The sequence below is a fragment of the Poecilia reticulata genome, linkage group LG2, assembly GCF_000633615.1.
Source record: "Poecilia reticulata strain Guanapo linkage group LG2, Guppy_female_1.0+MT, whole genome shotgun sequence".
NCBI lineage: Eukaryota > Metazoa > Chordata > Actinopteri > Cyprinodontiformes > Poeciliidae > Poecilia > Poecilia reticulata.
Genome location: NC_024332.1, coordinates 8,372,678 through 8,386,014, shown reverse-complemented (window position 1 = coordinate 8,386,014; position 13,337 = coordinate 8,372,678). Strand labels below are relative to the sequence as shown.

Here is a 13,337-nt window from a genome sequence, read left to right as displayed (position 1 = left end):
GGGGGCCCAGCAAGACCAGCAGCTACAGGAACCACATGGGGCCCCACAGTTACAGGATAAACTGTTAAGCTTTTATTAGCTGTTAATAAAACATGGAATGGTTCATAAAAATTGAAAAATTAGCATGCTTAAAGCAATGTTAACCCCTTAATAACCATTTATTACATGTTTATAATGCTAAACTGTCATTAAGTGTTTATAAGCACTAAATATGTAATAAATGATTTAAAACTAGTAAAGTGACTTTTTACATGTTTAGATGGATTAAATGAAACCTGAAGATGCTGGATTAATTTATTAAAATGTAGTTAAACAGAAAAACAAAATTCTACATTTTTTTGGAAAAAACACCAGACACTTAGACAAAAAACAAACTAATGAATATGTGAGACAGAGTGAAGAAGGCCAAATGAGCATATATGTATATACATATAGATGAATAACATCTGCTAACAAGACGTTGGGGGTAAATTTCTTAGATTTCTTGAACCAGTTTAGATATATGAACCGTTCTGCAGTGGGATTTTTGAGCAGTTTTCCTGGTTTTCCTGTGAAGTTCGTCCTGATTGGTTGAGCTGCTAGTCTGGAACAGACGCAGCACGTCGCTCGCCCCTCTCTCTCTCCTCAAACAAACGCTCCTCTTAACCAAAGTGAAGCTGAAGGTGGAGAAAAGAAGCAAACCAAGCAGATCCCAACCCTCCGAACCGTCTTAAGGCTGTTAGTACCTGTACAAGAATACGTCGAGATATAAAAAACGAGCAGCGGAGCAGCAGCTCGTCCTCTGAGGCTCCGAGCGTCACCTGATTGGCCGCCGGCTGCCAGAGTGCCCCGCCTTTAATCCCAACTGTGTGCAACTCACTCACATTCAGCCACCTAAAGCTGGACTTAAAGACAGGAAACGTAGGACTTTGAGTTCTTCCAGAGAGGCTTGCTGTAGGCCCAGCCTTCACCCTGCAGAGAGAAACAGGAAGTCGTTTGGTTCCTGCTGCTAGGCGACAAGAAGGGCCGGCTGTGATGGACGCTCACCTCCCGGTCAAAGTATCTGGTCCTCCATGGYGTCTCGGTCTCGGCCCGCTGGCGCTCCTCGGCCCGCTGCCGCTCCTCCAGGACCCTCTTGTGTTCGGTGGCTTTATCGATGTCCTTCTGCCGCAGCGCCTCCGTCACATGCTGCCACAGCCGCCTGCAACACCAGTTCACCACGTTGGACAACGGATATCAACAACATGGACGCTTCCCGCCAGAACCCAGCCCACCTGGACTCTGTGGGCGCTTGCTTCTCTATGGGCCGGACCCGTTTCCTGGTGACGGGCAGCTTGGTGACGTCCACCACCTTGGTCTCTCCGCTGGTGTAGCTGAACTCCAGCACGCCGTTCCACTCACCCTGAACCCGACACACCACCACATTGGTGGGGTTGTGCTTCACCTCTGCCGTTACCCTGAACACCAACAACAACGTTTATCAGGAGCCAACGCTAAAGTGCTGTACCAACGCCATATTCAGCTATGCTGACACTAAAGCTCTATATCAATACTGTATTTAGTGGAAGCTGATAGCCAAACTTCAATAATGTCCATATTGTGTTTGTTGTCCATGCTTTATTTTCTTAATAGTTGATAASTAAAACTTYGACAGCTTACCAAACAGCCAACTAAAGWAGCGTTTTAGAATCTATCTGAAAACGTTTAGCACACTTGGCTTCCCCYAAATTAAACCTTAGCCCTGCTATTGGTGTATTAGCGGATAATAAATCCATTATTAACACTGCAATTGTGTAAATAATACACATTTACAAAGGCTAAACACTTAGGGTGGATTCTCCCTGGGTAGGCAGGTTAAACCCAAACATCTGGTGCTGCGTCATGCTAACAGCACCAGTTGTTTTTCTATCCTCCAATCAATGGATGGTGTTATGTGACRCCAGTATCTCTACCCTAACCACCAGCTGCAGGATTAGCTGGTGGTTTCCATGGCACCCAACGGTACGTACTTGTGTAACTTTCCGCCGTAGAAGGGCTTGGTCTGGAAGGTGATGATGGCCGAGTATCCGGACTTGTTGCAGGMGATGTTGACCTTTCCGCCCAGCTCCACCCAGGGCACGGTGAGGATGGAGCGGGCGTAGGCGCAGGGCAGCGTGAAGGTGTACTCCTCGTCGTGCTCCAGCAGATGCAGGCAACCTGGACAGAGACGTCGTGAATCAATCAGAACAGGTAAATCCTCGAGAGGCGGCCGTGAAACCAGACGCTGAACATCCAATCCCACYGGCTCTGATAAACCTCATTAATTACTCACAGCCACCGTTAAATATACATCAGCTGCTATCTGTACTTTCCAGTCTGCATTAAGTACAGAAGAAGCAGCATATCCTACARCCTGATGGCTTCAGGAACTGAGAGCGCAGTGCTGATCGAAGCCAAGTTAAAGCCAACGCCACCGGCTGGTGAGTTCACTGACCTTCTCCGATCATGGACACGCCGATGGACATCCCCATGAACTTGCTCTTGGTCCACACGTGTGTGTTCACACACATCTGCCTCTCCGCACACTCTGCGTAGAAGCCAGACACCGGGGGATGATGGGACACCTGCTCCGCCACAAAGCGCACCTGGTAGGGCTCCGGGGCCTCGGCGGGGGACTCGGCTTCCCCCTGGAGGGCCTCGGGCCCCCGAGGGACCCTCCAGGAGCAGTGGAAGGTCTCTCCGATGATGGGGTTGTAGGGCTTCTTGGCGATGGCGCCYTTGCGGCCCTCGTGGAATGACGTGAGGTAGTACTCCACAAAGCGGATCATGCGGTCCTCGGGGCTGTTGCCGTCGGTGATGGTGACGAAGAGCTCCGGGTGCGACATGAAGTCTGCGTACATCTCCAGCAGGGAGCGCTTCTCCAGGATGAAGGTGGGCAGGACCACCTGAGGGACGGGTTTACACGTCACACCCTCCAAACCGAAAACCTCAACTCACCACAACACTTAGCTGGCAGCTTCTGGTTGCTATGGAGATCACAGTTTACCTGCCTTCTAAGTAGTGCTTGACTCATTTAAATCACTTTAAATATGAGTTCTCATCTTTCCAATCTTTAAGAGTAGCTAAGGAGACAATGATTAAATGAATCAACTCTAGAAAGATCTACTACATTCAGTCTGTAAATGTATCGGCTAGCTGCTAGTAGCTTCATCCAATAGGACAGTTAAGCGCATCAATCCTAATTATACTAATAAAAATCTATTTTATTGTAAAAAAATGCACCAGGAAAATCCTGATTGGAGCATCTGGAACAGAAGCGACAGGATTTGATTTGATTGTGACTAGAGTGACAATCCTGACCCTGATTTTAGATCATTTAGTAAAACTGATTAAACACCACAGATAATACATGAGCATGAGAACTGCTGTGTGCCTGGTCTCCTGAAGGGGGCAGTGCAGGTCACCCAGTTCAGTTTTAACCAGAAACTGTAGAGAGAAGCCATCAAGGCGTTAAACCTGGACATTTTGAAGATTGATGCTTKACTAGCAAACATTTTTTTGAACCAACAGCTTCCCCTTCTGATGTCAGGCTGATCCTGATCTGTGATTGGTGGACGGGTCGTACCCGGGTCAGGTCCATGCCCAGCTTGAGCTGCGACAGCAGGTGCAGGATGACGCTGCGCTCCTCCTCCACGGCCCCCAGGTCTTCCTCCATGTCCATGAACGAGTCCTCCACCTCGTCCTCCGGGTCCACCTCCTCCTGCTCCTGCCAGACAGAGCCCAGGGCAAAGCCCAGCGCTTCAGGTCACACAGCTAGTACAGTAGATATTACAGTAACACTCTGCTGGTTCTGGTCTGTTCTCCAYCCAGACCAGCAAAAAYGGCTGCTTTKTACTCAAAATACAATAAGCTGCTCTTTAAAATAATAAATKAGATAATTTAATGAGATTTTGACACAGAATAAAATTAATCTCTTCATCTTGCTCGTTCTTAACTTTAGTCAATGTGCAGTTAATATTTAGTCATTACTTAACACCATAAACACCAGTTTGTCTACTTTTAACAACCTTTTTCTTATTCATGTCTGAGGTTGCTAAATAAAAAGCACCATCTGCTCTCAGTTAGTTTTTAATTGCTCCAATATGTGGATGCCAATAACCAATATCAGTTATCTGTCATAAAAACATTAACATCTATGAATCCCCATCTGTGACCCTTGCACACACAGAAAATGATTCTAGAAATATTCATTGCTTATTTGTATTTTTATTTATGAATGTTATTAAGCTTCAAGTTGTTCCCACAGTAGACAAAACTCACAAGTTTTAACCCTTATTATTATTATTATTATTACTAAGTTTATAAAGTTATAGACGTTGTTTGGGTTTAAACTGGTGGATTTAAAGGAAATCACCTGGCAGCTTATTAAATCTAACTTCTAAACTCTGATTGGTTCACTCAGGTTGGCCGCATGCTACACTGTTAGCATCAACTCAACCCAAAAGCTATGCAGGAAATAACTCGAGTCTCATAGGAACCTCTTGGCTTCCTTGGCATTTTATATTTTTAATTCATGACTTTTTTCTTGTTTGAAATTAAATCAAATTGCATTTTTAAAATTTTCCAACATATGAAGACTACTTTCTGTATGAATTAGAACTTTACACTCCCTCCTGTTCTTAACCAAGTTAGTTTCAATTATATGCAATACAAAAAAATAGAAGTCAATAAAATGAAACATAAAAATCAGAAATATCAGTTTTTAATTTGCTCTTTCACTTGYTTTKGATTCATTTTCTTTTAAATGCATAAACATTGCTATTTACAAWTTGATTTATTTTTTAATCATTTTGTGTGTAAACCCTGGAAAGAGTCTGGTTTTAATGTCTCCTCACTGAAGATGAATTATGAACTGAAATCTATGAATTTAGTGACTTTTTCCAGTAAACATAGAAATGTTCCCGTTTTATTTACAGGTATTTTAATGGCTAAACTTCATAAATATGTAACTGAAACTAATGATGGCATTTATGAGAAACAGAACAGTTACGACCCTGGAAGAGCATTTTAAAAACTGATCATGTTCAAAGTTAATAAAGTGACATTAAACATACAGTGAAGGAAGCCCGTCTCCATGGTAATGGCGTTCTTACCCCAGAGCAGCTGGAGGCGTCGGGGGCGCTGAGCGGCAGGCAGCCCCCCTCCAGTGGGGTGTGGTCGTCCAGCGGACTNTTTACAATTTGATTTATTTTTTAATCATTTTGTGTGTAAACCCTGGAAAGAGTCTGGTTTTAATGTCTCCTCACTGAAGATGAATTATGAACTGAAATCTATGAATTTAGTGACTTTTTCCAGTAAACATAGAAATGTTCCCGTTTTATTTACAGGTATTTTAATGGCTAAACTTCATAAATATGTAACTGAAACTAATGATGGCATTTATGAGAAACAGAACAGTTACGACCCTGGAAGAGCATTTTAAAAACTGATCATGTTCAAAGTTAATAAAGTGACATTAAACATACAGTGAAGGAAGCCCGTCTCCATGGTAATGGCGTTCTTACCCCAGAGCAGCTGGAGGCGTCGGGGGCGCTGAGCGGCAGGCAGCCCCCCTCCAGTGGGGTGTGGTCGTCCAGCGGACTGCTGCCGTTCTTCAGGACGTCGTCGGCCCCTTTGCGCTCCAGCCACTCGATGGTGGGCCCTGTGGAGGCAGGCGAGGGCCCCGCGGCGGGCCCCGCACAGGCGTCAGCAGCCGAGCTCATGGTGGCACCCCCTCCCCGCCTCGCACCCCCCCAGCAGCTCCACCTGCTGCTCTGACCCACTGGAAATAACCTGGCACCACCACAGACCGCGGCTATCACCACAGCCTTGCCCCGCCCACAGGAAGCCTCCTGCTACTCTGATTGGACGGCTGCTGGCCAGGTAAGGAGATCTGCTGTGAAACTGGGACACATTTAGCCGAGGYAGCGCAGYGGTGAGCGGGTCAGAGCGCTGCTGAGTGGGCCGCTGCYGCCTCAGGACGAGGCTCCTACCCGCTCCACCTGCCCAGGTGAATATTTAACAGGTGCAGATCTAATTACCTGTCCAGACGGCCAGCTGCTCCGGTTCCCATCAATAATGCAGCATAATTCCAGTCACTCACCTCCCAGGGCGGCCCGCTGCCGCGCCACCTGCTGCAGCTGCAGGATGTGCAGGCACTCGCTCAGGCAGCTCATGGTGGCCATGGAGGTGGCCTTCAGCATCAGCAGGTCCTGGTCCAGGGGGGACAGGCCGGGGCCCGGGGCCRCCGGCAGCCCCTCGATRCTCTGGATCAGGTCCCGGTGCTGGCCCTGGGCCTGGCTCATCATCTGGACACAAACAGAACCACATCTGGGTCAGAGATGAGGCAACATCAGCTCTGATTCTGCTGCTGCAGCCTGCCAGCAGTGCAGCAGCTCCCCCTGCTGGACACACAGTGCACCACCACTCACCTCACCCCACTGCTGAATATTACATGATTTAAGRCAATACAGCTAATTACACATCAGCAGGAAATCACACTCTGCCCTCCCGTCTACAGCAGGGGGCACCAGAGTGCAGCMCAGGGGCCATTTGTGGCCCTTGCACTGATTTTTTTGTGGTTCCCAACTGCAGTTCAAGAATAGTAACAATTTCTTACAATGGAAAATGTTAYGTACAATAAAGTATTTGTGTTTTTACAACYAAACTGTTAGTAGAATGACGTCTATCTAGAATTGTCAACTTTGCAGCAACTAAATAAACTGATTTAATTTGTTAAACTTCAGTAAATATGGGAAGTGTTTAGAAAGAAAGCGACACGATTCCTGTTTTCATAACAGGATACGTTTTAATATTCTAAAAACTCGCCATATRCAAAGTGGATTTAAAGACTAGATGCCTTTATGTGGAAAATCCTTTTAAGTTTTGGATCTAAAGGGAATAACATCACATTTCTTCAAACAAACAAAACAAAACAAAAAGCAGACTGATCCAGTCTGTCTGCTGATTCAACACGATTCAGAGACCAAACCAGTTACAGACAGACGGGTGTCGGCCATGTTGGGGTGTGTGTCGTACCTCCCTGGCGTCCAGCAGGTGGTCGGGCATCAGGGACTTCCTGCTGGAGTAGACAGAACCCTTGTGGTTTTGCGTCCAGCCGAACAGGGCCGAGGTACTTTGACTGGGCCGCCGCAGAGACAACGGCGAGCTGGCGCTGCTCTGGGACGCCACAGAGTACCTGCGGCTGGGGGCGGGGTTGCTCTGGGAGACGAGACACACACGTGAGGAGACGGTCTAGAGCCGGTCTGGGTCAGAACCAGACCTCTCTTACCTTGCCCAGGGCCTCGGTGTGGTGCTGAGTGCAGATCTGCAGCCGGCTCACCCAGTGCTGCCTCTCCTTGGCGTCACTGGCTACACACACACACACACACACACACACACACACACACACACACACACACACACACACACACACAGAAGAGAGAGAATCATCGATCCTGCGCCTCACCGGCTGCACATAATGGACCTGCTGCAGATCAATACCAGCAGCTGGATGATGGTGATGATGATGATGATGGTGGTGGTGGTGGAGGGCTCACCTCGCAGCTTGTACTGCTCTCCACTGATGGCGTTTACGGTGAAGGTGTGGGAGTCCTCGTCGCTGGGGGAGATGACGGCCCCAGCCAGCGGCAGGCTGCCCCGGGGCTTCTGGGAGCGGGACTGCTCGTTCACAAAGTACTCCAACAGACCCGCCTCGTTGTTCAGGACGAAGAACCTGGAGGAGCAGCCCGTCCCGTCAGTGACCAGAGCATTTGGCTTGAAGCGCCAGCGCCAGGTCACAACTCACCTGTACTGCCAGCCTGTCACCAAGTTGGTGTACTTCATCAGGTAGCCGTCAATGTTCTCCATGTGATCGCTTCGGACAGACAGAAATGTTTGGGTCAACACAGACTGATGATCAACGGCTCTTGACAGTCAGCGCTCAGGGCAAAGTCCGCCAATTAGCTCAGGTGAGTCAGGTTGGCAGGTAAACAGAGCAAAAACACCCACCTGTACTGCCAGCTCTTCCCGCCCGCTCTCCCCGAACTGGGGGTTCTGTTCGGGGGAAATACATCTACTTTCCCCTCGTTCTCCGCGACCCGAACCGCCGCAGTTTCCCCCTGCATGGTCACAAGGCAGAACCCTTGCCTCCGTCAGCCCTGCTCCTCCTGCGGCGGCGGAGGCTAAAACTTCTGATGCTAAGCTGAGATTTGATCACCCAGCTCGAGCTTCTGGGTTCTAATTTCGCCCCACTCCAGGRAAAGTCATCACCCGCCTCTGGGAAAACCGGTTTGGAGCTCTCCTTCAGACAGTGAGCGGACTACGGCTGGGGAAACATCATGAAACGGTGTAGCTGGGTTAACAGCCTCTGCTAGCTGATGCTATTTACTGCCTCAACAGGAACGCGATTGTCACGTGACTGTTTGACTGCAGCGCATTTCCGGTTTGGATTTAAAGAAATAAAACCATTTTTTAAAAAAACGAGAAACCAAAACCCGCTGCTAATGATACAAAATAAAAATAATTTTTTGTAAAAACGCAAAAGTTTTCCAATGTACAAATCGTATGRAGTACATTCAGAGTACTTCAATTTGCCTCCAAGAACGCTCACTCGCCATGTTTTTACAAATCCATCGTTTCGTTTGTAAAACAGATATAACGCTGATCAAATTTCAAATCCCTGTAGTCACACAATTTGCTAACTGAACTTATTTATCACCTCATTAATGTAACTTATTTTCATTGTAAATATATYTACAGTATATTGCTAAGAATAAGTAGTTTAAATATTTTTCTATAAATAACGCAATATCTATTTTGTCTTAATATTAGAATTTTTACTTTTAAATTTAATTTGATTCTCGCAATCTTAAAACCCTTCACACCATTATTTTGAAAGTCTCAAACCGGAAGACTAACCATTCAGAGTTCTGCTCCATAGTAGACGTTATGATTAGCGGTATCCTAATTATTTAGTGGTTATTTATCAATCGGCGCCCTCTAAAACAATAGTGCAGTTTACATGCTGGTGTATTTTATTTTTACGCCCCCAACCCCGTATTCGGCTGCATTRTTATCGTCGTTAAGAGTCATTTAATCTTTTTATGTGGAGCTGAAATGAGGAAGTGTGTGGAAATCCATTGAGATTAGCAGGTTTGTGCTCCACTCAACACTTCAGGTTGCTGAAATTCCACGGGAGGAATCGGAAGGCGGAACCGTGGCGAGCTCAGGGTGGAGCGAGTGTCTTTTAGCAACAGCAGGGCGGATAAGGAAGTTCTTCTGGCGAGTGGAGAACAACGCATACTTCAGTCTGGAAAAGCGTTTATCCAGTTTCAACATGCCTGCTCAGAAAGTCTGCATCGTTGGATCTGGAAACTGGTGACTTTACTCTATATTCATGTTTTTTTTACTTTATGGCTGCTTTGTTGTGGTCAGCGTTTAACTAAATTTGAATTAGGCAGATTCAAACCTGCTGGGTTAATATAATCTGATTATCTCTACTCTGTGTCACTCCAGGGATTTAAATATYCTCTTCTYTTCTTTTAAATGTGCAAATAAACCATTAGCATCAAAGCTTTACCAAAACTTGTCACCCTTTGTTAAATAATGCCCTGTGATTGGCTGGAGTCCTCCATCCTGAACTTGTGGCTCTTCCTCCAGGGGATCCTCCATCGCCAAGATCATCGGCCACAATGTGAAGGCGTCCAACCGCTTCAACCCCATGGTGAACATGTGGGTCTATGAGGAGATGATCGATGGCAGGAAGCTCACCGAGATCATCAACACCGAGCATGAAAACGTCAAATACCTGCCGGGACACAAGCTGCCCAAGAATGTGGTAGGGTGTTGGTGTTTCCGAGAATTTATCCTCCACAGTCGTGTCCCTACAGGAGCAGGAATGTCCCTGGAAAGAGTTTATCAGAACCAAGTCATTAATCCTGACTTGGTTCTGGGGAGCGGAGCAGTACTGACTGGGAAAGATCAAAGTGTGGCCTTCAAGCCTATTGGTAGTGGCACCATCATGCTCTGGGACTGTTTCACCATTCATAGATAGAATTATTTTAAAAAATCATTAATTTCTCCAAATTATTCAACTTCCAACCCATATCTGCCTAGTAACAGGACAGGTGTCCAACCTGAATGTTTCCGGTCCACCATTTGCCTTGGCTGCAACTCAGTGAAGGTGCAAGTTGCTAATAATTAATCAGTATGCTTTTGTACTGTACTTGTAACCAGGTACAGTGGACCCCCGACTAGTCAAAGCTCAGTTTGTGCAGATTTTTCTGCGGGAACGTAACTTTAAATAATTTGTAGAAAATTTTACAATTTGTGGATTTTGTTTTTAGTATCTATAATATTCCAGACAAAATGCAGCTTGGGAAGCTGAGATATCTAAGAGTGATTCTACTGGACACATTGGCATTTTGCACAGCAGCCAATCTGGGAGTGCCATTTATTTTCCTTGGCACTGATTGGATGTAAGGCTGCAGCTAATGATTATTTTACTAATTGCTTAGTTTGATGATTAATTGGATAATCAGATTTGTGCAGATTTTTCATTGAAGCTTTTTTATACAACATTAGAAATACRTAGAAAGATGTACATAAACAAGTTGTTTCTTTGTCAAATGAGAAAATATTTTTGCCTAAATTTCAATAAGAGCATTTCTGTAATGAATGCTTGATCTGCAGCAAAGATATAGTTATGGTTTCATTGCTGCAGATCAAAGCAAATTGTCTTTTTTTAGAGCCTGGATGCTCCAGTTAACAATTAATYTACTACTACATTAGTTGAGGGTCATTTCAATAATCGATTTATCACGATTGATTGTTTCAGCTGTAATTGGCTCAACCACCAAGAGGAGAGACAAGGRAGACTGTAGATGTTAGGTTCTGCTGTAGAGCTATGCATATTTAGGTATATTTGGCATTTGAACTGTTAAAGTAGATGTTTTTAGAGAGATCCTCAACTATTAATGGATTATAGCTATTTGTGTGTGAAAACATCCAGGGGGTTCCTGTAAGTCTAATTTTGATCATTTCTRGAAGAGAGACCTCAACTTGAACCCAAATCAGGATGAGAACTCCACTGTGCCTGATAGTTTCACGTGTAACTAATTATTTTGCGGAGAAGTTGTATATATTTCAGTAGCGTTTCACAGCAGCATGTACAAGCGAGGGGTGGAACAAGATCACGTGACATGAAAACATCAYAACATTACATGTTAACTCGTGAGCGCTTGCCAGTTGTGGTCACTACAGTTTCACCTGAAGAAGTTGGGTTTGGCAGCATTTTGGGTTTTTATCCATCCATCCATTTTCTTGCACCCTTGTCCCTTAGTGGGGTCGGGAGGGTTGCTGGTGCCYATCTCCAGCTAACGTTCCGGGCGAGAGGCGGGGTACACCCTGGACAGGTCGCCAGTCTGTCGCAGGGCAACACAGACACACAGGACAAACAACCATGCACACACACACTCACACCTAGGGGCAATTTGGAGAGGCCAATTAACCTGACAGTCATGTTTTTGGACCGTGGGAGGAARCCGGAGTACCCGGAGAAAACCCACGCATGCACAGGGAGAACATGCAAACTYCATGCAGAAAGACCSGGGCCGRGAATCGAACCCAGAACCTTCTTGCTGCAAGGCAACAGCTCTACCAACTGCGCCACTGTGCAGCCCATTTTGGGTTTTCAGTTGGAACTATRTATAAACTGTAAATTATTTAGGAAAGCATTGGTATAGTTTCTGGGTGGACATGTAAGTGTGTGTTTATTTACACAACAGCCATAGCCTTCATAGGGCAGACGATGTGTAGAGAGAGAATCGTCCCAAGTTCTGAAGAGATGAAAATGAAAAGTCAGTTTGTTGCATTTGTTGCGAAATCAACAAATGYAACAAATGCTTCATTCTGTAAAAATGCAAAATGAAGCATTCAWTTGACCTTTAAAGTTYTTTTTTGAAAATAATAAAATCCGTCTCATTCTCGTGAAAGCAGTATTTTGTCTCGTCGCGWGTTTTGGGTATGGCCGTAGCCTGGGCAACATGTTTGAGACGTCAGTCTGGGGTGTGTGGTCTCTAGTGACGGAGGTTGCCGTGTTTCCAGGTGGCTGTTCCTAACATCACCGAAGCCATGAAGGGAGCCAGTATCCTGGTCTTCGTCATCCCCCATCAGTTCATCAGTAAACTCTGCAACGAGATGAAGCCTCACGTGACGGAGGGAACCATCGGGATTTCCCTCATCAAGGTGGGGTTGTGTTGGAGKAGCTGGCTGAAGAGGGTTCTGCTGCTGAATGCTGTGCTGCTCTGCAGGGAGTCGATGAGGGTCCAGACGGCCTGAAGCTCATCTCCGACATCATCAGGGAGAAGCTGCAGATTGATGTCAGCGTGCTGATGGGGGCCAATATCGCCAACGAGGTGGCCGACGAAAAGTTCTGCGAAACCACCATTGGTCTGCTATCGTTCTGGTTCAAAATGGGAAAAGTGCTGATGTTGGCGGCCCACACCGTGACTTCCAGTTTCAGAGTCTGACTCAATGTTTCCGCTTCCATGAAGGGGCGAAGAACGAGGCGCAGGGCCAGCTGCTCAAGGAGCTGCTGCAAACGCCCAACTTCCGCATCACCGTGGTTCCTGAGAGCGACACGGTGGAGCTGTGCGGCGCCTTAAAGGTACACACACGCGTCAGCGCATAGCTGACCTCCACCCGTTTCTGCTTGACCAACTGTTCTCTGACCCTCTCTATCCTCATCCCAGAACATCGTGGCGGTGGGTGCTGGCTTCTGCGACGGCCTCGGGTTCGGTGACAACACCAAGGCGGCGGTGATCCGGCTGGGCCTGATGGAGATGGTGGCGTTYGCCAAGATGTTCTGCAAGGGCARCGTGAGCTCTGGCACTTTCCTGGAGAGCTGCGGCGTGGCTGACCTCATCACCACCTGCTACGGCGGGCGGAACCGCCGTGTTGCCGAGGCCTTCGTCAAAACCTCCAAAGTGAGTCAGACACAGGAAGTGCATTGCAACGTTTTCCCTTCCTCACTTAATGTAATTGAAATGAGCTAGCTGCCAGGCATCATGGAGCGTTGTTTCCCTGTGCAGTCCATTGCTGAGCTGGAGGCCGAGATGCTGAACGGCCAGAAGCTGCAAGGTCCACAGACCTCAGCCGAGGTCTACAAGATCCTCCAAAAGCAAGGCATAGTGAAGAAGTAAGTTCCCCACCACATATACAGCAGCTCTAGTACCATTTTTATATGTACGTAGTATTAAAATTACATGTCCACTGTCTGACCTCACAAATGGATTTCTGTAAAAATGGTTCAAAATTTCCAGAAAGACTCTTCTAAACCT

At 46.6% G+C, this 13,337-nt stretch overlaps 2 protein-coding genes across 5 annotated transcripts; one reads left to right on the top strand and one right to left on the bottom strand.

The window, feature by feature from the left end:
• Window positions 1-539: 539 nt before the first annotated feature.
• LOC103473521 (oxysterol-binding protein-related protein 11) lies at window positions 540-8,450 on the bottom strand. 4 transcript variants are annotated; one of them, XR_535035.2, is made up of 14 exons: window positions 8,008-8,123; window positions 7,805-7,873; window positions 7,557-7,732; window positions 7,289-7,368; window positions 7,036-7,218; window positions 6,101-6,305; window positions 5,523-5,659; window positions 3,584-3,724; window positions 2,453-2,903; window positions 1,989-2,175; window positions 1,254-1,436; window positions 1,027-1,180; window positions 801-951; window positions 540-725 (listed from the first exon to the last, which is right to left on the bottom strand). XR_535035.2 is itself a non-coding variant. In XM_017303682.1 (14 exons), the coding sequence occupies exons 1-14, from the start codon at window positions 8,121-8,123 to the stop codon at window positions 886-888; spliced, it is 2,148 nt and encodes a 715-aa protein (XP_017159171.1). In that variant the 5' UTR covers window positions 8,124-8,449; the 3' UTR covers window positions 540-885. The 4 variants fall into 4 exon arrangements, 3 of the variants coding, with proteins under 3 accessions (XP_017159171.1, XP_008422063.1, XP_008422070.1); XM_017303682.1 differs by adding an exon at window positions 5,112-5,159 and having other exon boundaries at window positions 540-951; window positions 5,571-5,659; window positions 8,008-8,449; XM_008423841.2 differs by having other exon boundaries at window positions 864-951.
• A 455-nt stretch (window positions 8,451-8,905) lies between these two features.
• Window positions 8,906-13,238, top strand: LOC103473542 (glycerol-3-phosphate dehydrogenase 1-like protein). Its single transcript, XM_008423859.2, has 7 exons — window positions 8,906-9,375; window positions 9,658-9,835; window positions 12,103-12,243; window positions 12,309-12,447; window positions 12,552-12,664; window positions 12,750-12,983; window positions 13,089-13,238. Exons 1-7 carry the CDS (start codon window positions 9,335-9,337, stop codon window positions 13,197-13,199), a joined length of 957 nt encoding a protein of 318 aa, XP_008422081.1. The 5' UTR covers window positions 8,906-9,334; the 3' UTR covers window positions 13,200-13,238.
• Window positions 13,239-13,337: the final 99 nt, after the last annotated feature.